The sequence below is a fragment of the Suricata suricatta genome, chromosome 10 (assembly GCF_006229205.1).
Source record: "Suricata suricatta isolate VVHF042 chromosome 10, meerkat_22Aug2017_6uvM2_HiC, whole genome shotgun sequence".
NCBI classification, from domain to species: domain Eukaryota; kingdom Metazoa; phylum Chordata; class Mammalia; order Carnivora; family Herpestidae; genus Suricata; species Suricata suricatta.
In genome coordinates, this window is record NC_043709.1 from 95,303,540 (window position 1) to 95,328,353 (window position 24,814).

The 24,814-nt window shown below is 35.8% G+C and overlaps 1 protein-coding gene across 1 annotated transcript; it reads left to right on the top strand.

The window, feature by feature from the left end:
• Positions 1–540: 540 nt before the first annotated feature.
• Positions 541–18,820, top strand: CLEC2B (C-type lectin domain family 2 member B). Its single transcript, XM_029954772.1, is given in 7 exon segments — positions 541–557; positions 2,469–2,706; positions 8,899–8,991; positions 11,754–11,862; positions 11,864–11,912; positions 16,865–16,968; positions 18,047–18,820. Coding segments are annotated over 6 exon segments (534 nt in total). The 5' UTR covers positions 541–557; positions 2,469–2,636; the 3' UTR covers positions 18,156–18,820.
• The last annotated feature ends 5,994 nt before the right edge of the window (positions 18,821–24,814 follow it).

The following is a 24,814-nucleotide window of genomic DNA, read 5'->3' on the forward strand; positions in this document are numbered from 1 at the left end:
AAAGAGAGGAGAGAAATGCACCAGCAGAGACACAGCAAATTTGAACTGAAGGTGGAAGAGGCAGAATGAGATAAAAGAAAGTTTCCCGTCTGCTGGGGTTCTATAGAGCTATTCAACTATGAACATACTTTGTCCCTGAAGAAAAGGGAGGGATGACCCTAAAGACTGTAAGGAATTGTCTGGGCTGCCACTCTGACCACAAGCGCAGAACATATAGTAAGAGGAGGAAGTGGGGCTGGGGAGCAAAGCTGTTTTCTCCTCATTTTCCAACTGTGAGACCTCCTCCTTTCAGAAGCCACTGGTCAGGCCTCAGGGACAAGGCTGCCTCTCAGAGGTGAGAAAGCCAAGCCACCACTTAAGGCCCTGGAGATCTCACTGCTGTCCCAGGGGGTCCACAGGGCAGAGCATTCAGCCAAAGAGAATTACTCTTGAGCCCTCAGAGTAATGGAATTTTCTTAAATTTTTGGACGGCCTTGGGACCAGTCACTCTTCTTTCTGATGCGTCTCCCATTTGGAATAAGAATGTCTTTCCTAAGCTTGTTCTACCATCATATCTTGTGAGTATATAACTTACCTGGTTTCAGTTTCACAGCTAGAGGGCTGTTTTGTCTCAGCATGAATCACACTTGGAGGTGCACCGGACATAATTTAGATAAGACTTTGGACTTGGAAATGATGCAGGATAGGTTACGACTTGAGGCTATTGGGATGAGATGAATGTATTGAACATGTAAGAAAGATATGCAATTTGAATGGCCAGAGGATGGAAGAGACAAAGACAGAGTGTGATCAGGGGAGGGGCAGAGAGAGAGGGAGACACAGAATCTGAAGCAGGCTCTCCAGGCTCTGAGCTGTCAGCACTGACCCTGATGAGGAGTTCAAACCCACAAACTGCAAGATCATGACCTAAGCCAAAGTCGGATGCTTAAGTGATTGAGCCACACAGGCGCTCCATGACCTGTGTTTTTATAAGAAGGGATGACACCAATGAGATCCCTCTGTCAGTGAGTGCATGCGGGCAAAAAGTAATATGAGGAAACTGAAGAAACTGGAGGTTAGAAAGATTAGGAAATAATATCCACAGAAAACCTAACAGAAATATTTATACTGGTTTTATATATGATAGTCAAAGTGGAGATAATCCCATGAGGTAATGGATAAGCAAATTATTACATATTCACACAATGAAATTCTCCTCAACAATGAAAAGGAATGAACTGCTGATCTCTGCTGTACTATACGTAAAACTCAAAAACATTATACTGTGCAAAAGATACCAGAATACAAGGATGCACACTGTGTGATTCTGTTTATATAAAATTTTAGAACTAGCAAAACTCATCTCTTTTGATAGTAGGTTAGTGGCTGCTCACTTCTTGGGATGAACTGCAAAGGTATATCAGCAAACATTTTATGGTGTTGGATACGTTTTATATTTTGAGTCAAATTTTAAATTTCGACTGTTTATCCTTAGGAACCAAAAATAAATTTCACTAGCCATGATAGTGCAATCCCTATATTCTCCTCTAATAGTCCTACAGGTAGAGTATTTTGGGGATGAGATAGAATATGTTCAATTGTCCCTAACTTTCAGTCTTCTTTCTGTTCCAAAATGGAAGGAACCATTTTGTTACCTGCATTTTATCTTGCATAATTTTATTTTGGAGCTGATAGAAGGGGGCAGAGCTATATATTTAAGGCCATCCAGAAGAGTTTAATCCTATGTTAAGCAGGATTATTCTCTTCACATTTGTTCCCCTTTTCATTTCTTTGTACTCTATTTGCCTTTCTGTTTTCAATCCCTCTTCACTTCACAGTGTACCTGTCAGAACAAATGTGGTGTTAATCCTGAAACAACGTGTAGGAAGTCAGCTGTTTCTCTGTAGCTTGTTAATGTGTTTATTGAGAGAGAATATTAAATCATTTGAAAATTTTCTGATGAGGACAGTTTCGAGAAGGAAACAGTTTCCTACTAACCTAATACTAGCCTAATAGCATTACCATGTTCAATTTTGATGATAACTTTCTGAATGCCTTTTAACTTTATTTTCTTTTTTCTTTTGTTCTGTGTGTGGAGAGTATGTGGGCATGCCTGTCGCCATGATTTCCTGTGAGAGAGAAAACACTGTTTTAGTTCTCATTTCAGTAGCCAATTTAAAACACAGCTTTCTTATCTTTAATTTCATCACCTTTAAGACAGTCTTTTTAAACACATGATCCTTGAAACATGTCTTAAATCATACCTTTTAATTCATATTCTTATCTCATATGGCCCTGAAAGAACACAAGTTATGTGCTTCTCTTGAAACAATTGAATAGCCTGTTGAATATTTTTTGTTCGATGGTTTAGATGGGCATCCCCTGCTGAGAAAGTCAGACTCTATGAACTTGTTACTTCCTTACTGTTAAGTCAACTTCCTCTTTCTCCCTAGCAATGGGTTTGTTTGTTTTTTTCTCCTCTTTTACAGGAAGAAATTGTGGTGAGAAGACAGTAGTTTGACTCAATCATAGATGCACTGTTACTTTTATTTTGTTTTTCCAAAGTAGAGTAACTCTAGGTTGAAGTTGCTCTAAAACAAATAAATAATAACATTTTTACATTAAATTTAAAACTTTGAAGAGAGATTTTGGAAGACATGACACAAAGCCCCTCTCTAGATACCCAACCTGTGGACGGCAATCAAGGAATTAATGAAAGGAGGCAAGGTAAGGACACTTAAATTGTCCAGAACAAGGGTTATTTATGAAAATTCTGACATGTAATGTTAAACAAAAGACTTCAAAGGTATGTAATGGATTTTGTTGTCTTTTTTTCCCCATCAAGGCAGAAAAATCCTTTTGTTAGTTAACATCTCCATAAAATGAAAATTGTGATAACAAAATTCAAACTTGCAATGGACTATTTTGTCTTCTAAATGGAGATTCCTTTATTGTATCTGAACTGAAGGTGGAGAGGGATTAATCACAGCTTAAAACTGTTCAAGATTTAATTTCATTTTTATTAAGTATTTAATAAAACCAATACTGAAGAAAATGTTAAATTTGATCCACATATACATTAAATGTGCAGAATGCAGACACAATAAAAATCTAGCTAATTTTTCTAATGTTTTAAAATATTGTTTATGGACTGTGAGTGGAGTCAAGATAAATTAGACTCTGGGGGTACTTACTAGCAGAAAGAATATCTCCCTCTCCTGCTCTTATCGAAATAATTGCTAGTACTCAGATGTCCTTGAAGATGTCTCTGGCAACCTTACACAAGATAAGAAAAGAAAATGTACTTTCAAAAAACTTAAAACTAGGGAACAACGTAGTAGCTTTGGATGCACTGAATAGCAAGTTCAGAATAGGTAAGATCTTGTGGAACCTGAGTGGTTTAGTAAGTTAAGCGTCCGACTTCAGCTCAGGTCATGATCTGGCAGTTCGTGAGTTAAGAGCCCCACGTCAGGCTCTGTGTTCAAGCTCAGAGCCTGGAGCCTGCTTTGGATTCTGTGTCTCCCTCCCTCTCTCTCTCTCTCTCTCTCTCTCTCTCTCTCTCTCTGCCCCTCCCCTGATCATATTCTGTCTCAAAAATAAATAAATGTTAAAAAAAATTTTTTTAAAGAATATGTAAGATCTAAACCCTAAATCTAGCCAAAAAAAAAAAATCTTTCAAAGTTATTTCAACCGAGGTCACAGTAACGGTAAAGAAGATAGGCAATGAAACTAAAATGCATTAAATACAATTGATGATTCAGAGACTACAGTGGATTTTAAACACTTGCCATTTAATTTCTTTTCAATCTATGAGTACATGCAATAGTCAAAAGTTATTGTTGCTGCAGTTCATTTTAGAATGCCTAAATACTTTATTCCTCATTGTTTTTGACAATTTAATAATTCTGTCTGTCTAAGGTTAGATCAAAGAGGGCTGGAGACAATGGGATTGAATATTAACTGATCACAAGAAAAAATCAGAACCAAAAGTTTTCTGAAAGCTTTCTAGTCACTAATAATATCAGTGTTAATTTCTACCTTACATTTTAAACAGTGTGAATTTATATATTTTGTGTATAAATAAATTTTACATATGATGCGCATTCTGTAATTTACTAAGTAATATCATATATTATATTTAACACATATAGATACATAATTTAAACTTCTAAATGTCATTGTTAATTTAGTGTGCAATATAATTTATTTTTAAACATTTTATTTATCTTTTAATTTTTCTTTTATTGTATTCTTTCTGCTTGTTGACAATTTATGATTTTTTTCTATAGCTGTCAGTTAGGGAAAAGGATATTTTATTTGGTTTTAAATTCATTGGTCACCCTGGATTTTTCCTCTTATCTCTCCTTGGAGAAATCAGAGATGATTTTAGTATATGTGCTGCTGAAGCCAGCACGGAGATCAGAGTCAGAAACTGAAAGGAATTACTTGAGTCAGTGGCTCTTTTCTACAGGGAAAGTAATTGGAATCCTTAGCTGTTTAGATGATGATAGGGATGGGTGTAGAACCATTTTAGTTACATTACTAATTAGACAGGTTTTTACTAGTTATCCTGGGATGTTATCTGTTTCTTACGTTTTTTTACTGAGTTATCCTGGGATGTTATCTGTTTCTTACATTTTTTTGTTGAATACATTATGAGCAATTTCTTTGAAATGTGTCTCTCAATACTAAATTCATAGTGGGGAATCAGCATTTTAAGGGTTTTTTTTTTTTTGTTTTTTGGATAATTTGTGCAGTGTACAGGTATTGATCATTCAGTATAAGAATAGAGAGAATGAATTTATAAAATGAAAGCTACTTAAATTGAAAGTAGAAAACTAGATTTTAGGGCTCAGGAAATGGACAGATTACACAGAGAGTAGACATATAGCATACTTAAATACATACCTGCATATTCAGAAGTGGAATAAATGCTCAAGTCATTAGTGTCTTAAATCAAATGAAATGCCTCCCACGCCCCCATCCCACTGAGCAGGCAGGACATTTAATCTTTTCCATTTGGTGGTTCTAAGAGAGTATGTGTGTGGGAGAGAAGTGCTTCAGGATTATATGAAGTTTCCTAACTTTTAGGCAACATAGAAGGATCAGGAGTCTTCAGTCATCTCTCTTCCCTGATTATTTGTGAGCAGATATATCCCAACATTAATTAGCCTTTTGGTTTTAGTCTTGCTATTTTTATGTTGCACTTATAACAAAAGCCATACTGCTTCTTTGCCATTTCATGGCGTAAGCATCTTTATTGAGGCTGGTATTGTCTGCATGTGGGATTTAGCATTGTCACATGCACCACAAAATTATACCCTCTGCTATTTTGCCAACTCTGCCGGGGAAAGGATTCTTGTTGTTTCGTAATGCAAATTAGCATATCTAATATTGTCAGGAAGTACACATCCTTCTTCCTTTGTGTTGACTTCTTCAGAGACATTTTCTCTTTTTAAAACCCCTACATGATTCTTAGATTCAGCCACTTAAGCTAGATTTTTTTTTAATGAAGGGTCATTGATTTCAAGCAGCTTTTGGTTTCTTTCAACAATCATTGTGGAGGAAAGGATTCCAAAGAGCCTGACTGCCTGCTTAAAATAATAACTAGAAAAATTACATTAAAAATTCCACTTAATATTGCTGTAAATAATCTTCACACACAATAAAATGGGAGAGCTATAAGATGAGAAAAAAATAACACAAGCTTTCTTTTACTTAATTACTGTTATAAGCCTGACCTTCTGAATATATATCATACATATATTCTTTATCTTAACAAAAGAGAGATGGTGTTATTTAATGGATGAAGAGATAATAGGCTCACAATAGGTAAGAAAATATTTATAGACTATAAAATTTTGATTAAGATTTTGAACCTGATACTCTTTTGTCCACTCTGCCATTTCCTAGACAAATAGAATGTCATGATGACATATTGACTTAGTTGATGACATAGAAAAAGGAGAAAACTACTTCTTTTTTTGATGCTTGGTATTTAATGAGAGAACAAGCTGAAGAGGGGCAGAGGGAGAGGAAGAGAGAGAATCCCAAGCAGCCTCTGTGCTGTCAGCATGGAGCCTGATGCTGGGCTTTATCTCACAAACCGTGAGATCATGACCTGAGCCAAAATCAAGAGTAGGACTCTCAATTGACTGAGCCTCCCAGGCACCCAAAGAATTCTTCTTTTTAATTTAATGATTCCCTCCCTCTGATGCCTGCATTAGCAACCTATCCTTTCCATATTAACCATACCCAAAATGCATGGAAACATTATGTGGTATATCTTTAAAAAAAAATCCTATAATAACCACTCATCTCGTTCTGACTACCTACCTCTCTCTTACTCTAATTCACACAGCACAAGTGCTGTGTATAAGTGCTGATTTCACTTCCTTACTTCCAGCAATCTAATGTTCTTCTGTATCACTCTGAAAGCACTCTATCAAGGATACCAGAGGCCTCCAAGAGCTCCATTTTTTCTTCTATCTCCACGGTAGCACACCACATCTTATGGTGAAGTTTAAGAGATCACTATAATTCGATTTCTTAGAGTTATAGCTCCCTAAGTAGTCTCTCCACTCACGAGTCATAGGCAACTTTACAAACATGAATTTGGCAATGCCAAACACCCACCTAAATCAATTCAATGGCTTCCTGTTATGCTTTGAAGAAACTCAAGTTCTTTCTCAGGGCTTTTAAAACTTAGCATCATTTCCCTTCTAATTAGTCGCTATTCTCTGCTGCTTCGTAACTTTTCACACTTGTACTTGGCCACATTCTTTTCAATTCTTTCCTGATGCAGGTCTCTTGCATTTGCTGTTCTCTTTGCTTAAAATTCTCTGATTTATTTCACATAAGTAGCCACTGCTGATGTTTTATGTCTCCGTGTTAATGTCATTTCCACAAAATGGTGCTCCTGACTCTCTCTAGTGGTCTGTTTCCCTTTTATCAGTCAGAGCACCCTGTTTATTGCTTTCCCGCAGTTATTGCAACTTGTAACTTTTAAATTAATTTTTATCACTTTACTGGGTCTTTTCTACCGACTATAAGTTCCAGGAGGGCTAAGTTGTATATATCTTTTTTGTTTAGTATTAAATTTATGGAAACTAATACATAGTAAGTAATTACTAAATATTTGTCAAAGAATGAACAAAAAAATAAGCACAATGAGGGTTCAAAAGTGATGCATTGCAGATACTACAGTCCACGCTGATTGCATAGTTTTTGAAATTCTGGATGCTCAGAAGAAATGCACAACTAATGACAAAACTTTTCAGAAATTTGGGAGAAATACACAGTGTTAGGGGCACCTGGGCAGCTCAGTCGACTGAGCAGCTGACTTCAGCTCAGGTCATGATCTCACAGTTCGTGGGTTCGAGTCCTGTGTCAGGCTCTGTGCCAACAGCTCAGAGCCTGGAGCCTGCCTCACATTCTGTCTCCCTCTCTCTCTGCCCCTCCTCTGCTTGTGCTGTCTCTCTCTCTAAAATAAATGTTTAAAAAACCCATAAAGTAGACAGATAGATAAAATTATCATGTCAAATTGATCTTTTACTTGATGTATGAATTTGGCCATTGCTCTGAGTGAACAATCAACTCCAAATTTTAGTGGTTTAAGACCATTGTTGTATTGCTTGTGGTTCTGTGGTTTAGGAATATGGATAGATTCAGTAGGAATGACTTCTGTCCTCTCTGCTATGCTGTGCCCCAGAACTGTGAAAGTAGAAATTATAAGGTCTCTTGAGGCCTGAGCTCTATAGTTTCAGCTCAGCATCACTTCTACCACAGTCTTGGTTAAAGCAAAGCACAAGACAATTTGCATTCAAGTGTTGGGAAACACAGTGTATCTCTTGATGAGAGGAGTAGCAAAAGGTGTCAAAGGCGTGTTGGACTCAGGGGGACAGGATTCACCAGGGGCTATTTTTAATATTCTACCACACATGAGAACAAATTGTTAACTGAAAACATTAGAATATAAAACAGTGAGTACCTGATGATTTTGCCAATTTAGAATTGTGTATTTGTGGGAGACATATATGTGTGAAAATATGGAAGAAGGATGTTAACCCAAAAGATAATTCTGGTTATCTCTAAGTAGTATAAATTTATATGTGCTTTAAACTTGATATCTTTCATATGTCCACAAAGGAAAAACATTTACTCAACAAAAGAACAGTTCTTCACTAGGGGGAAAGGATTGGAATGATAAAGGCCCTCAAGTATACCTGTCCATATTAAAATAACTCTTGTACTTTTTAGAATTTAATAAAACTTTGCAATAAAAATTCATAATTTATAATCATATAAAATAATACAAGTGTTTTACTTCAAAAAAACATATATCCCATTTTCCCCCAAATGGGCATTCATCAAAGAAATGCAATTCCTCACCAAGAATTTATTCTGTTCTACTGACTTTGCAGGTGAGGAAATATCAGACCAGAAAAAAAAAATGTCCAAGTTCCCTTTGCTTGTTTCTGGCAAAAAGCTCAAGTCCAAATCTTCATGAATTTTCATATGTGCTATACTGGCTAACCTTTAAAATAAACTTTTCATTAGTTAGAAAGTAGATTTTCTTAAAAATATTTAAGGAGTGTTAGGATGTGCTGACATTTCACCCTAGAAGAAGGATACTGAAGGTCTTGGGGTCTACTCTAAAGAATTCTACATATATGATACCTTGAACTAGAGAAGTAAAATCCATGGTAAGACTTAGACTGAATTACATTCAGAGAAATTAAAAAAAAAAAAGCAAGATTGTTATGGTTTTTTTACATATGACACACAGAAACAGTATACTTGTGACATTTTGTGAAATATCAGAATAAATTGCCTAAAGAAGTTTGTTAGTTATTATTATGAATTCAAATATAGTCTTTCTTTTACCTGTATCTAAATTTAATTCTTAATTTTTTTCAGGTATTAAGGACAAGTGTATGATGCATGCAGTGTGCATTTCATTGATAATAGCATTAAGCTTCTTGCTTATTATTTCTCTAATTAGTTTAAAGGGTGAGTAAGTTACTTTTTTATTTCTTTACTTATTTTTTTCTCTTTTAGGATTTCCTATTGAAAGATCATTTTCTTTTCTGCCTCATTTGTGACCTTTTCTAATTATTCTCACTCCTTTCCCATTATTCATGACCTATAGTGAGTATCAATGAATGGATTGTTATAAATTACATGACCTATGTAAAGCATTGGGAAACACCAAAATGATGAAGACAAAACCATTCATCCTGATAATCTCACATTCCATCCAACATTCCCATGCCAATAGCAATCACTATTTTGATTTCTGTCACAGAGGTTATTTTGCCTATTTAAACATTTTTCTATAAATAAGATCATGCGAAGTTTATGTATTCTTTGGATCGTGTTTTCTTTGCTCCACATCTTGTTTGTGGGATTCTTTCATGATATAACATGTAGCAAAAGTTTCTTGACTCATTGAAGGGGGTTGGAAAAATGTTTATGCAAAGAGCAAGATAGTCAATAAATTTGGCACTGTTAGCCATACAATCTGTGTCGCAAGCGTTCCACTCTGTATTTGTGGTACCAAAACATTGCCCACAGGACACAAACAATTGAGCGTGGCTGTGTTTCACTGAAATTAAACATGGCAATTTGAATATTTGTACAATTTTCATGTGTCACAAAATATTATTCCTCTTTTAATTGTTTTCATTTTTCTATTATTTTTTATTGTGTTGATATTTTAAAATGTAAATATATTTTCACCTCTGATTTTGGCTTCCGGTTGTACCTTTGAGATCCTTGCTATTGCATTTTTCATGCTCTATACCAGTCACTCTATTTTGATGGACATTCAGGTTGTACCTCAGTTTGACTACTGCAAATGATGCTCCTTTGAACATCCTTATACTTTTAGTCTTTTAGTGACTAGTGGATATTGTTTGGGATGCATTTATGAGAAGAATTGGTAAATGATAGAATTATGCACAGGTCAGCTTTAGTAAATAATTCCATCGATAGTAGACAGTCCAGCCCAAAGTGTGTGAGAATGCCAGTTTTTTAACATCCTGGTCAGCAAATCCATTTTTGCCATTCTGATGAGTGTATGTTGATACTTTATTGTGATTTTAATTGACATTTTCTTGATTATCAATACTATTAAGCTCCTTGTGGTATTTATTACTCACTTAAACACAGTATTTTGTGATGGGCATGTTCAGATACTTGGTCCATAGTTTTGTTGAGTTAGCTCTTTGGCTTTTGTTTGATTCATAAGAGATATTTAATATAGTATATAAAACTATTTTGTATCTCTATTATAAATGTCTTCTACTATATAAATATTATAAGTATAGTAAAAATCTTCTTTAACTGTGAAGCCTAAATTTATTTTTTGTGTGATGTCTTCCAATGAATGGGAGTTCTTAATTTTTAGGTAGTTTTAATTTTAAAATGTATTTTCTTGGGGTGCCTGGGTGGCTCAGTCAATGAAGCATCTGACTTCAGCTCAGGTCATGATCTTGTGTTTAAGAAATAAAACAGAGGGAAAGAAATGAGAGAGAGAGAGAGAGAGAGAGAGAGAGAGAGAAACCAAGCAATAGACAACTATAGAGAACAAACTGATGATTATCAGAGAAGGGGGAGGAGGGGGATGGGTTAAATAGGTGAAGAGGATTAAGGAGTGCCCTTGTCATGATGAGCACAGGGGGATGTATGAAAGTATTAAATTACTGTATTGTTCACATGAAGCAAATGTATGTTAACTAACTGGAATTTAAAAAAAATTTTTAAGGTACTAAAGATTTTACCTTCTATGGGTACATCAGGTGACTGTAGGTGATAATTTAATTGTTTTACCTTCACATCTCACTAGCATCCCATGTATGACTAGTGTTTGAATCAATGCCTTTAAAGTGAATCACATGGACAACTAATATCCTCAAGGTTTTGTTCTTTTAGATTCATTTTTGGTACCAACACCTGATTCAGTCTGGGGGCTTTCAGGAAAATAGACATGGAAAATATGGGAAATGTTAGAAGAATAGGATTTTAATATGAGAGTTGAGGATAGGAGGAGCCAGGGAGTGATGGTCTGGAAAGCTGTGTGGCTGGAGGAGGAATAGTCACTGATGATATTGGCTTAAAGCACTAATGTGTTTGGAGGACCTAGAGACTTGAGGAAAATCTAAAAATACATCTCACTGTCAAGAGTACCAAAGGCAAACTCATTAATAAGCTTGTAAAGTTCCTATGCCCTAGGTCTTCAAGAATGATGGCGTCTGCTTTACTTATACCTTCAAAAGTTCATGTGGATTCTTTTCAATGATTAACTTAGAGCCATATAGCGATGGTGGCACCTAGTTGACCATAGGCAATCAAACACACATGTTGTGAATTATATATTCTGTTTTATTATTTTCATTGCTTCCCTAGAGATTAAAATGTGTCCTCCATTTTAACAGTCTAATATAAATTAGTATTTTTATTATCCCCAGATGATGCTAGAATTTTATTATATTTCATTTACCCCCATGGCAAAGGTGACTTAACACAGACTGTGAAGTCTGATGTATCACTGGGGTAGGAGTTGAAAGGAATATCGGCATCCTGTCAAATCCTGAACTTCTGTCTTTTAAACTAACATGAAATTTGTTTTTCAACTTGTTGTGTGATAGATACGCAATTCTGGTCATGATCATTATCTTTCACATCATGGTTTTGTCTTTCCCAGTTGATCTCAAAATATGGTGGCATCTTATTTCATCGGGTCTTTGTATATGTGTTTGTCTCATTTCCAGTTATACACCAGAGTATTCAGCCTTTCTGCCCAGAAGCCTGGATTGGTTTGCAAAATAAGTGCTATTATTTCTCTACAGAAGAAGGGAATTGGAATTCAAGTAAATATAACTATCAGTCGAGGTGCTTACCTAACTACAGTAGACACTATAGAAGAAATGGTAATTTAATGCACAATTCTTACAAAATTTCTTAAGTAGTGGCATTCATATAATATTATAATTTAAATTTTTTTCAAATATGCTTATCTATCAAGATTTTTAGAACATGCCAAGTGAGATAAAGTTGAAAAAACCTGCTGATGTTTGGTTTGAATAGTGTTAACTCTTACATCAAGAAATAAAGTTGACAGCTATCTTTATATTTTAAGTATAAATAGAATAACTTACCAAAATTTGGAATCCTTTTATTATTTTTTAAGTTTATTTATTTATTTATTTAGAGAGAAAGCGAGAGCACAAGTGGGGTAAGGATAGAGAGAGAAAGAGAGAGAGAGAGAGAGAGAAAATATCAAGCCTCAAGCTCAGAGCTCAACGTGGGGCTTAAACCCATGAACTGTGAGATCATGACCTGAGCTGAAACCAAGAGTCGACACTCAACCAAGTCACCCAGGCACTTCTGGATCCTTGTAAAAGCTAGCACTCCACAAAGACATAACTGTTCCACAAAGGATGAGATTCTCCAATCTACTTCTTTTGAAGAACCTTCCTCTCTCTTCTCAGTCTTGCTTTGCTATTTGTCTCTGAGGTCCCTAAGCAGCGTTCATTAGAGCTCTCATGACCAGTATAGGTAATGGAAAGTTTTCTTAGATTGAAGCATGGGCTTCCAGTGAACACCCACTGTGTTTTATTTGAAATTGTCACATTTGCTATACCATAAAGGTAAGTACAAATTAAAAGCTTCATGAATATTTGTTTAATAAATACTGATTTACATGGCAAAAAATCCCATGGGGAAAAGAAGTCTCCAGGAATGTTAACAAAGGATTGTAAAATTACATACTTCTGTACTTGTGAAATCCATTCTTTCCCTGAATCATGTAAATGATAAACATATGTTTTTACTCTTGTTTAGTCTTTTTAGAAACGAAGGGGTCAAGAAGTGCCTGGGTTGCTCAGTGTATTAAGTATCTGACTCTTGATTTTGGCTCAGGTCAAGATCTCACGGTTGGTGAGTTCGAGCCCCACATCAGGACTCTGCACTGTCAGCATGAAGCCTGTGTGAGCTTCTCTCTCTCCTTCTCTGTCTCTGCCCCTCTCCTGCTCTTCCCCACTCTTTCTCAAAATAAATGAAGAAACTTAAAAAAAAGGTGAAGCATCAGGATATGATTTCACTCATGTGTGGAATCTAAAATAATAAATGAATAAGCAAAAAGCAGACTCAGTCCTAGAAATATGGGAACAAACTGATAGTTGCCAGAGGGGAGGAAGATGGGGGGCTGGGCAAAACAGGTGAGGGAGAGTGAGAGATACGGGTTTCCAGCTTTCCAGCTACGGAATGAATAAGTCACAGGAATAAGAAGCACAGCATAGGTAATATAGTCAATCATATTATAATAGCCTCATATGATGACAGATGGTAGCTACACTTGTCATGAGTATGGCATAATGTATAAGCTTATTAAATCACTATGTTATACACTTGAAACTAGTAACAGTGCACACCAGCTATCCTCAAACTAAAAAAAATTGTTAAGCATCAATATAAGAAGTAATATAACTTGAATAACATGCAATTAAAAATTGTTGAAAATGGAAAGCAGCACAGCACACCATTTAAAATTGTGAAAAGAGAATTCTCTTCTGTAGTGACAAAATATATTTATGCCATCTACCTGAGTGAGAGTGGTACAAATTCAAAGGGTGCAAACCAGACTGGGCAGTTTGTAGATCAATGTGAAGAAACTCAATTTTTTTTTGTTGCAACAAAAGGTAGAGAAAACTGAATAAAATAAAAAATGGTATGTTAAGAGTAGACACAGCAAATCTCAATTTAATAGGAAGACCTTCTGTAGTCAGTCATTTCACTGTTGAATTTTGCAATACTTTTGTAACGAATGTTCTGAGAAATTCTTAAATTGCCCTTTACAGTTCCTTGTAGGGGAAAAAATGTCTAAATTAACAGCAAGATGGAAAAATAATGAGTGCTAGTAAAATTTTAAGGGGCAAAGAAATAACCAGCAAAAATATTTTTAGAATCTTCACTTATGGAAATCTTGTTAGCAAAGACTAACAAAAATAGTGAATATCATGGAACACAAAGATCATAAGTATACCAAAATATTAGTTTTTAAAAATTTTTTAGTGTTTATTATTTATTTTTGAGAGACAGAGAGAGACGGTGAGAGCAGGGGAGGGTCAGAGAGAGAGGGAGACACAGAATCTGAAGCAGGCTCCAGGCTCTGAGCTGTCAGCACAGAGCCCGACACAGGGCTCAAACCCACAAACCGTGAGATCATGACCTGAGCTGAAGCCGGATGCTCAACCGACTGAGCCACCCAGGCACCCCCAAAATATTAGTTTTGAGCTTAGAAGAAGTCATTAAACATCTCAGATAAGAATAATTATGTTGTTTGGATCAAGAAAAGAGACTTTGGTCCTACAATTTCCGGATGTTATTTTGAAGGTCATAGGTGTCTATCTGGGCAAAATCTAAATGACAAACAAAATGAAGTAAACAACCAGCGAAGGAATGATCAAAATAATCTATGGAAGAATTTTAAAGGACTATTTATTTAAAGCAGATTAATTAAAATATTATATATGTTCACTTAAATTACAAAATGTTTTCTTTAGTTAAAATGAGATGAAGCTTGTTCATGAAGTATTTTCCATATCTATTTCCATTAATGTAAGGTTATCTTGCATCCTTAACAAGAGGCCTCGTGGCCATTCCTTTAGTGAACAAATAATAATTAACATTTTTCGTAGGATAGGCTTTAGGAAACTCACCTCCCTGTTCCCTGTCACTAAGATCATAACTACTGAAACTCTAATTTTCTTTTGTTGCTTTTTGCTCTTTTCTTTTTGTTTTTTTTCCTTTTCCTTCTTTCTCTCTTTCTCTCTTTCTTTCTTTCTTTCTTTTTTGAGAGAGAGTTTATACGTGCTCACAATCAGAGGAGGGGCAGAGGGAGAGGGAGAGAGAGAGAATCTCAAGCAGGCTCCATGCTGAGCATGGGCTCATTACTAGGACTGATCCTACAACTCTAGAATCATGACCTGAGCCAAAATTAAGAGTCAGAAACTTAACCAACTGAACCACCCAGGTGCCCCTCAATTTCCTCAGTTATGCAATTATATATATCCTGCTGGTTGTCAGTACATTTTTCCTTTTCCACATTTTTTCTGCCTTTGAACAACCTTTTTCCTAAGCTTAGAATATTGTCTTCTTCTTCCTTGTCCTCTGTGTTTATAATGACATATTCTATTCTTCTCTTTCAGATACACTTCTTAGATCTCTTCCAGATACTCTTCTCTTCTAAATACTGTATTTATTGTGGAGTATTCTAATCTTCTCTTATAGACACACTATATGCAAGTGTCTCATTAAGATTCAGATACTTCTTTCTTGTAAAGTAAAATTTCACTTTGTATTTATTATAGCCATAGTCTTCTCTTTAGCTACGAAAATATTTTCTAACTCAATGTTTATATACATTTCTTCACTATAAATGAAACCCTATGAATCTAAGGACAGCGTTTGATTAATCTGGTTCTTTTATAAACCCAAAGCTTAGCTCAATGACTTAAATATTTTTTTCAAATAAATTTATGAAATACTACAGAAAATGGTATATTAAAAAGCCGAAGGTTGTTAGTGTCACTGATATAAATGGGAACACTGAACACAGTGTTGTGAACTGTATCCCTTGTATTTATCATAATATTGAAACATGGAGTGATACAATGTCAAGCTTGTGGTTTCCCAGAGTGGCACAATAGATTCAATAACCTTCTATATATAATTCTAAGGTAAAAAAGTGCTCCAAGGTAACAAGAAATTTCAACATTGAATAAGGAGAAAAGGATAAATATTAGAATAAAATTATATATTTTTACTGAATGATCTCGTTAGAAACAGAAATTTCGGGGGCACCTGCGTGGCTCAATCAGTTAAGTGTCCAACTTCTGCTCAGGTCATGATCTCCCAGTTTGTGAGTTTGAGCCTTGCATTGGGCTCTGTGCTAACAACTTAGAGCCTGAAACCTGCTTCATATTCTGTATCTTCCACTCTTTTTGTTCTTCCCCCACTCATACTCTGTTTCTCTCTCTCAAAAATAAATAAACATGAAAAATTTAAAAAATAGAAATAGAAATTTTTGGCAGAAAAAATAAAATTTGAGAATTAAATTCTGAAGGAATTGGCTATAGGAAGGGTGTGTATGTGTGTGTGTGTGTGTGTGTGTGTGTGTGTGTGTATGTGTGTGTATATGCACATGCACAAATGTAATCATTTGGGGACAGAACTTGAAGTAAAACTGAAAAATAAATGTGTTAGTCATTAGTGGATAGTGAAAAAACATTACAATAAATATCTGATGATTAGAAAGACAGTGCAACATTTTCCTTATAAGGAAAGGAAAAATAAGATAAAAACAAGGAGGTAAACTATAAGAGACATTTAAATACAAAGAGCAAATTGAGGGTTGATGGGAGTGGGAGTGGGAGAAGAGGTGATGGGCATTAAAAAAGGCACTTGGGCTGAGCACTGGGTGTTGTACATAAGCACTGAAACCAATACTACGCTGTATGTTAACTAACTTGAATTTAAAGAAATAATTAAAAAAAAGAAAGAAAGAAAGACTATGTAAGAAATCACTTGTAAACTCTGGCTTTCCAGAAGTTTAAAATTTTAAAATCCTGGAGGAATAGATTTCCATACTGAATATTTATCAATTTGGAATTGAAAAAGTATCTTAAGAAAATTTATCTCACATCTTTGTTTACAGGTAAAAAACCTAAGGGTCAGAGGGTAAAATACATTTTTTAAAATCCCACAGCTATTTTTTGGTGTCATTTATTGTCTTGATCCCCATATACTGCAAAGCAAGAGGAACACAATAGTTTGTACTAAAAACTAAAAAATATATATAACATTTATTTTGTCTCTAAAGGATTTTCTTATGCGATTCAAATGCATTTCTGATCACTGGATTGGGCTAGAGATGACAGAAAATCAAACACTACAATGGGTGAATGGAACCATATCTAAAATATGGTGAGTTTCTTTCTTTGGGGAATTATTTAAATTTGGATAGCACAGCCTTCTGTAGAACCTTAGCGTTAGCTCTATTTCTCTAAAGTCCAAGATTTGGGTATGTGTTGGAAAAATGGGGTAGGGAAAATTATATCATGAGTTGAGATCAGTTTGAAGAGTCAACCAGGGAGGTTGGAAATCAAGGTCTAAGAGGGAAGCTCTTAGTTGGTTATTTTGAAAATATAAATTTCGAGGTTCATAAACACAGACCAAGAAAAATCCCAAAATTGTCTGCCTGATTTTAACCTGTCTTTTCCAAATTGTATCTATTCTTCAAACTTCATGCTACCTGTTGGCTGAGATCTTTTATTGTTCAAGTTAAACTTACTATTCATTTTAACTTGAATTTATTTGGGCTTCAAGTCTTCCATTTTGAAATATAGAAAGTTGGATCTAAAGACCTAAGTCTATTGTACACATGACCTTAGCATAACAACCCAAATGGCGACTATCACCTACTTAGCCACTTAGTTTATATTAGAATTTGTCATCAGCAACACACTGACATAATGGACTGAATAATTCTTTTTTGTGGGGAGGGGATACTGTCTTGTGCATTAGAAGATAATAGCAGTATCTCTGCCTTCTTCCTATTAAGCAATTGCGCCTCCCCTGCAACCCTCCACTTGTGACAACCCAACATGTCTCCAAATGTTGCCAAGTGTCACTTGTGTTTGTGTGTTTTGGGGGGATAGGGAACAGAAGGCAAAATCACTCTGGGTTAAGGACTATTGGTTTATCTAAACTGATAGTTCCACTATTTACACAGAACTATCTTTTTTTAATGTTTTTTAATTTTTTTTTATATTTGAAAGACAGAGATAGAGAATGAGCAGGGGAGGTATGGAGAAATAGAAACAGAATCCAAAGTAGGGTCTAATCTCCAAGCTGTTAGCACAGAGCCCTATGCATGCCTTGATCCCATGACCCCTGAACATGACCTGAGCCAAAATCAAGAGTTGGCTACTCAACAGACCGAGCCACCCAAGTGCCCCCAACAGGAATTTTTAATACACAGTGTTTAACCCCTTTTTCATAGGTTTCCTGTGAGAGGACATGAAAAATGTGCTTACCTCGACAGTGTTGGTGCAGCAACTGCTAGATGCTACACAGACGGAAAATGGATTTGCAGGAAGCAACTGCACTGAATTCATGTTTCTATAGTGGTACTATATGATGTGAATGGTTTTTTGTAACTGTTTTTCTCTCCCTCTAAATAAGTTCATTTTCAACACTACTGCTTTCCTGTTACAGCCTGACAAAACATCTCAAAGTTTTAAAAATAGCTTCCTTCAATTTATTTTTCTACTGTTCAGACAGCCTGGAGCTTTGCTTTTCTGTAATATTTTAGAAGAATCTTGTAATTTCACAGGATCTATAGGTCAATTTGAGAAGTGATGGGTTTACAGTGTTATTTTTGTATTCATTTATAGGTTTTTGTATTGGTGTTGGTCTTCTTGTGTGATTTCTAATTTTTCTAATATCTCATGTATGTTATTTATTATATGTGCCCCTATTGAATGTATCTGATGTTTATGTTATTGCAATTATGTGATTTTATTGTTTTTTAAAATAGTGTTTTATATATGGAAATGTAACTGTTTTGGTTATTATGGTCAACATACATTCTGAAAACTCCTAATTTCTAATAATTTGTGGATTTTTAAAAAATATTGTAAAACATAGCCCTTAATGATAACAGTTTTATTTTTTCTTATAACTGTTACTTAATTTTTGTCTTATTAAAATGTGTAGGACTAACCAGGATAATATTGACAGTGAATATTTTGTATTTGTTTCACATTTAAAGAAAATCTTTCTAACATTTCAACATTACCAGTGTTTCATTTCATTTTTAATACACTTTTTAAAGTGAAGGCTCTTCTTTTCTTTTCCTGTTCCCTAAAAAAATTTTTTTATACAAAGGCACTTTGAATTTTGTTATATGTTTTTTGTTTCCTGCATCTATTTTATTGTTCTTCCTTAATCTTTCAATGTGGTTAATGACATAAGTTTTCTAATATTTAAAAAAAATTTTTTTACATTTATTTATTTTTGAGAGACAGAAACAAAGCATGAACAGGGGAAGGGCAGAGAGAGAAAGAGACAAAGAATCCAAAGCAGGCTCCAGGCTCTGAGCTAGCAGTCAGCACAGAGCCAGATGTGGGGCTCGAACCCACGAATCGAGCTACCGTCTACACTCAACCTACTGAGCCACCCAAGGGCTCCATAAGTTTTCTAATATTAAATAACTACTTTGTATTGCTAGATAAAATTGAAATTGGTCATAATGTTATATCATGTTTATTCTAAATTTATTTATTCTGGTATTTCCTTTTTAATATTCCTATATCTAAATTCATGAATGTGATTGCCCTAAAATTTTCTCTAGATAGGCAGGGAGTAAGGTTTCAATAAATCAATGAAAACATGATTGGAAGATGTGTTGCTTTACCTTTATGGCATAAAATTGTGAATGATAAATTTAATATATCTCAAAAATTACTGTTCATATTTTATGCATATTTTAGATTCAATTTACATTTATGATCACCAATGTACCACAGCACCAACTTTTGAGAGAATCACTGGAAAAGAATATTTAGGAGAAATATAATGTGATAAGTTAATATGAATGAATCACATGCAAATTCAAGCAGATGCATGTTTAAATGTTTTTGTTTAAAAACATTCATTTAAAAACAAATTTTTAAGAGCCATGATAGCGTGAATAATAACAGCATTGCTACCTTTTTTTCATGAGGAATGAAAGTAGGCAGGAAAGATGCACTTAGCAATAAAGAAGGCAGAGATGGTCCTTGGACCTGAATGGGAAGAAATGATGTGTGGACAGGATGAAAAACCTGCTTGCACACTCACTGGACAATAAGCAAATGCATGATTAGGCATCTCCTCTATCCCCTATTCTGAATATTATAGATAAATCATAATACCGCTCATGGGCTTGTGAATTCTGTAATGCATTTTAATCGAATTGTTTGGTTAAACAGAAGCTCTGCTCCCCCACCCCCTAAAATGTCCCAGAAGCTGTCAGATCTTTACAAGATCAAATATTTATCAGTCAGTAATCATGCAAGTTCTTTTTAGTTGTAGATCATATTTTGTTCAGTTATTTAATAGTTATTTATACAGACTTGATGTGAAAAACAATGAATTCTATTCCATATGGTAGTCGTCATATTAGTCTTGTATAGTTTTAACAAAATTTTACTTCCTCTCTTTTATGCTGACTTTTATCCCCAAGCTGAAGTCATAACCTTCAGCACCTCAGAATGTGATCCCATTTATACAGGCATGAAAAATGTAATAGATAAAATGAAATCATTAGGATGGGCCCAGATCTCTCTAAGACTGGCATCCTTATAAGAAGGGAAAATTTAGATTCAGTGACCGACACTCACAAAGGGAAGACTATGTGAAGATGCATAGAGAAAAACTGGCCACATGACTGCAGTAAATGTTGAGCAACCCGGCTCTGCAAAGACCCTACGAATGTAACTTGATAACTAACGTTGCGACCTAAAGTTTAACTTGTTTTTCAAGATTCTGTTAAGCTACCCCACCCTTTTAATAAGACCCAGCGAAGGCAAAGTTCAAGGTGAGGTTAAAGTCACCTAGCTTGAGACACCTAGACATCTTCGGTGTCTGACTATGATTGGTCATTTTAAAAGACGAAGAACTTTAAAATGATAGATTCCTGCCAAAACCTATAATAAAATGCTGTAGTTGTAATTGGTTAACTAAACGATTACTTATTTTGTCCTGCCAAAACCCTTAAAAACCCTGAGTTTGTGCTCAGCGGGGCTCTTTTCCAAGGACTTCCAGCAACTCGGGAGGGGCCGTTCTGCCAAACTAAAACAAAGTTTGTGTTTGTGGATTCTACTCTTGGTGACTCGCATCGATAAAAAAAAGGTCTCACAGGCGACATGCAGAAGGCTGTAACCTCTGTAGTACTCAGCCAATGAGGAACCAGAGGAGGGACTTAAAAGCTAAGAGATAAATTGTCTGCTGTAAATGCCCAGAATATGCCTGTCCATCTGACACCTGCTTTTGCAAGAATGTTGATTAAAGTCTTGCTTCACTGTGTTCAAGTCTTTGTGTCCCAATTTTGACTGGGTCAGTGGGCATATTTCTCACAGGGTTTGAGCAGCTGGGGTGAAGGGGAGATCCTACACCATCTGTGTCTGCTAAAAGGATGTACCCAGAGGGAAATTCAACTTTTCAAGGTCTTTGTGATAGGAGATAGTTTTAAAACTTGGAGGTAGGTGCCCACTGAAGTCAGCCTCTTACCTTCCCCTCTTACCTACCCTCAAATAGAAGTGTTACTTTTCTTTTGTTGTTATTGTTTATTTTATTTTATATTTTATTTATTTATTTATTTATTTACTTACTTACTTATTTTATTCTCTAGTTAGTTAACATACAGTGTAGTCTTGGCTTCAGGAGTAAAACCTGATGGGGTTTTGCAATGGTGGAGGTGTCCAGAGCTGATATACAAGAAAGAATTCTTGAGCTGTCTTTAGCACACACACACACACACACACACACACACACACACACATACACACGTGATTTTATTAAAGCACAGGGACAGGACCCATGGGCAGGAAAAGCTGTCCTGGGATCAAGAAGAGAGACATTATATACTTGAGAGTTGGGGGAAGTAAAGTCAAGGGGAAGTTTTGGAAGTGACTTTATTTGTTAAAGAAGATTCACAGGGTCCTGGAGGCCTAGCTATTGTCAAGCTAAGGTTGTTTTCCTCTCTAACAATGCATTAACATTAAGACAATATGGAGTTTCTGGAGAACTGTTTTACTCTATTAGCCTCAAGTTACTTGTCAATGGGCTGCAGTTTATAAGGAAATTTAATTTTATCTGCCATTGCCTTCTGCCTTTGTTTCCCATATCAGAACTCAGTGATTCATCACTTACACCTGACACCCAGTGTTCATCCCCAACAACCCATTTAATACCCAACACCCATTTAACCCATCCCCCTACCCCACCCCATAAACCCTCAGTTTGTTCTCTGTATTTGTCTCTTATAGTTTGCCTCTTCTTGATCCCAGGACAGCTCTTCCTGCCCATGGGTCCTGTCCCTGTGCTTTCATAAAATCTCCTTATTTTACCTTCCATTCTTCTATGTTCATCTGGTAAGTTTTTTAAATTCCACATATGAGTGAAATCATATGGTATTTGTCTTTCTATGACTGACTTATTTTGCTTAGCATAATTACCTCCAGTTCCACCCACATTGTTGCAAATGACAAGATTTCTTTCTTGATAGTTACATTTCAAAGGAATGGCTCTCCCTTCCTTAAGAAAGACACTTCTGGGTTGTAAAACCTTTAAAAAGCTTTTTAAAAGATTTACATCACGAAGGAGCAGAAAAATATTTCCAATTACATGGTTTTTTTTTTTAAGTAAATGGTCTTAAAATGGGGAATTCAGGGGCCCATAGACAGAAAGGACAAAACTTGTCTAAAAGTCAGGTTTAGTGAAGCTGAAGGGAATGTTAAGGTCATCCTTGTCACTCTCCACAAAATATTAACTAATTTTAAAGGGAGAAGAGTCACTTTAAGGCAAAATCTGATAGACATCACATTAATTGTGTGCATAAGGAGAATAGCATCAACAAGGGATGTGTGCCCTCTGAAAGGATGCAAAGAGAAGAACTTCTTACTGTTTCTGCCAAGTCATAATTTGAATCTACCACGAGGAATAATCAGAGAAATTCAAATTTAAGAATATTTTACAGAATAACCAGCCAGAGGAGCACCTGGGTGACTCAGTCCATTAAGTGTCTGACTTTGGCTCAGGTCATGATCTCACAGTCCATGGGTTTGAGCCCCACATTGGGCTCTGTGCTGACAGCTCAAAGCCTGGAGCTGACTTCAAGATCTGTGTCTTTCTCACTCTCTGCCCCTCCTTCACTTGCACTTTGTCTTTCTTTGTCTCTCAAAAATAAATGTTAAAAAAAATTTTTTGAAGAATAACCTGCTACAGTATTCAGAAACATCTGTTATAGGTTAACAAACCTGAGTAAAATAAAAAAATCATTAACTGGCTGTTTTGGCTTCTGTAAATTGCTTTCTGAATGCATCTCCCCGTTCACTGTTCTGACTAACTGCGTGGTAACTGTTAAAACATTGAGATAAAAGCCTACGTTGCTCCCTCGTAAAGTTATTAGGTGTAACTCCCACCTGCTTGCTAAGCGCAACCCCACCCCTTTTACTAACACCTGGCAAAGACAGAGTTAACTGGTGAGCAATCGTCCCCATCTCGCCCCGATCTCACAATACCTTAGATGTATAACTACGATTGGTCATTTTAAAAAGACAAAGAGCCTTGGAGTGGTGGGTTCCCACCAAAGATGGCATTTGTGTATTACAATGTAATTGGCTACCATGAAATGCTATGGATTGTAATTGGTTAACTAAATGATGAGGTGTCTGTCCATATAATCTTACTGCTACCTTTGTTGGGGCCATTTTCTGCTCCTTAACACCAGGGGGATCAGGTTTGGCCCGGCCATAATAAAAGCATGTGGCCATGAATAAAACCATGCCTCCCTTCTATTTGGCGTTGGTGATCTTTTTGTAACTACCCCGCAACACATCAAGGTTGTGAGTAATCAAAATAGCCAAATAACTCTTCTAGTGGAAGGAGACTAAAGAGACACAATAACTAAATGCAGAAAATGATTCTGAGCTAGATGTTTTACTCTAGAGGACATTTTTTTTTTGACAATTGGCAAACCGTAAAACAAGTGAATTAGATGGTAGAACTGTGTCAGTGTAGGAAGTGTATTAATTTTGATCATTTAATTTGTGATTAAGTAGGAATTTTTTAGTGTAGAAATTATACACAAAAGTATCCAACGTACTTGAAATTTTAGAATAAAATGTATCTGGGGCGCCTGGGTAGTTTAGGTGACTGGGTGTCCGACTTTGGCTCAGGTCATGATCTCACAGTTTCGTGAATTGAAGGCCCTGGTCGGGTTCTGTGCTGAGAGCTCAGAGCCCGAAACCTGCTTGGAGATTCTGTGTGTGTGTCTCTCTCTGTTCCTTCCCTGCTCGCGCTGGCTCTTTATCTTTCTCAAAAAAAAAAAAAAAAAAAAAGTTAAAAAAATTTAAATATAATAAAAGGTATCAATCTGGCAAGAAATTGTCGAGAGGTTCAGGAAAAAGAAAGTGCTTTTGCTCTGTGCCTGTAATCTTATAGTTTTGTAACAGTTTCCACATTTAGATTAAAATTGTATAAAATCTAAAGAAAACAAAACGTATTTAATATTTTTAGTCAGAATTTCTACTTTTAAGGTTTATATCAAAAAAAAAGAAAGAAAAGTGCTACTGTTATGCCCAGATTTCAATATCGTTCCCCAAAACCAGAGACTGCCAGGGAGACTGAGTCACGCATGCAAAAGCAAAGGGTGGTTAAACTCGGGCTCACAGACTTTACCAACGCAGTGTGGATCCATGCAGAGAGCCCCGAACAAGGGCTGAGCAGGGTTTTTATGGGGTGTGGGAAGGGGGAGTTACAGGAAATTGTGACACAGGTACAGTGATCCAATCATTATCACATAATGTCATTGGCAGTAACTTTAACCATACACATTGCTTAGAGTGTTCGATACTTTTGGCAGGACCCAATCACAATATTTAGAGTATTAACCAATTACAGAGTGGACACAGGACCCTCATGTAGGGTGTAACGAGCCCCAAGCAATAAGTGATTATCTATAGCTTCTCTCTCTAGGCCTGCCCTTAGGAACGTTAAGCATTTT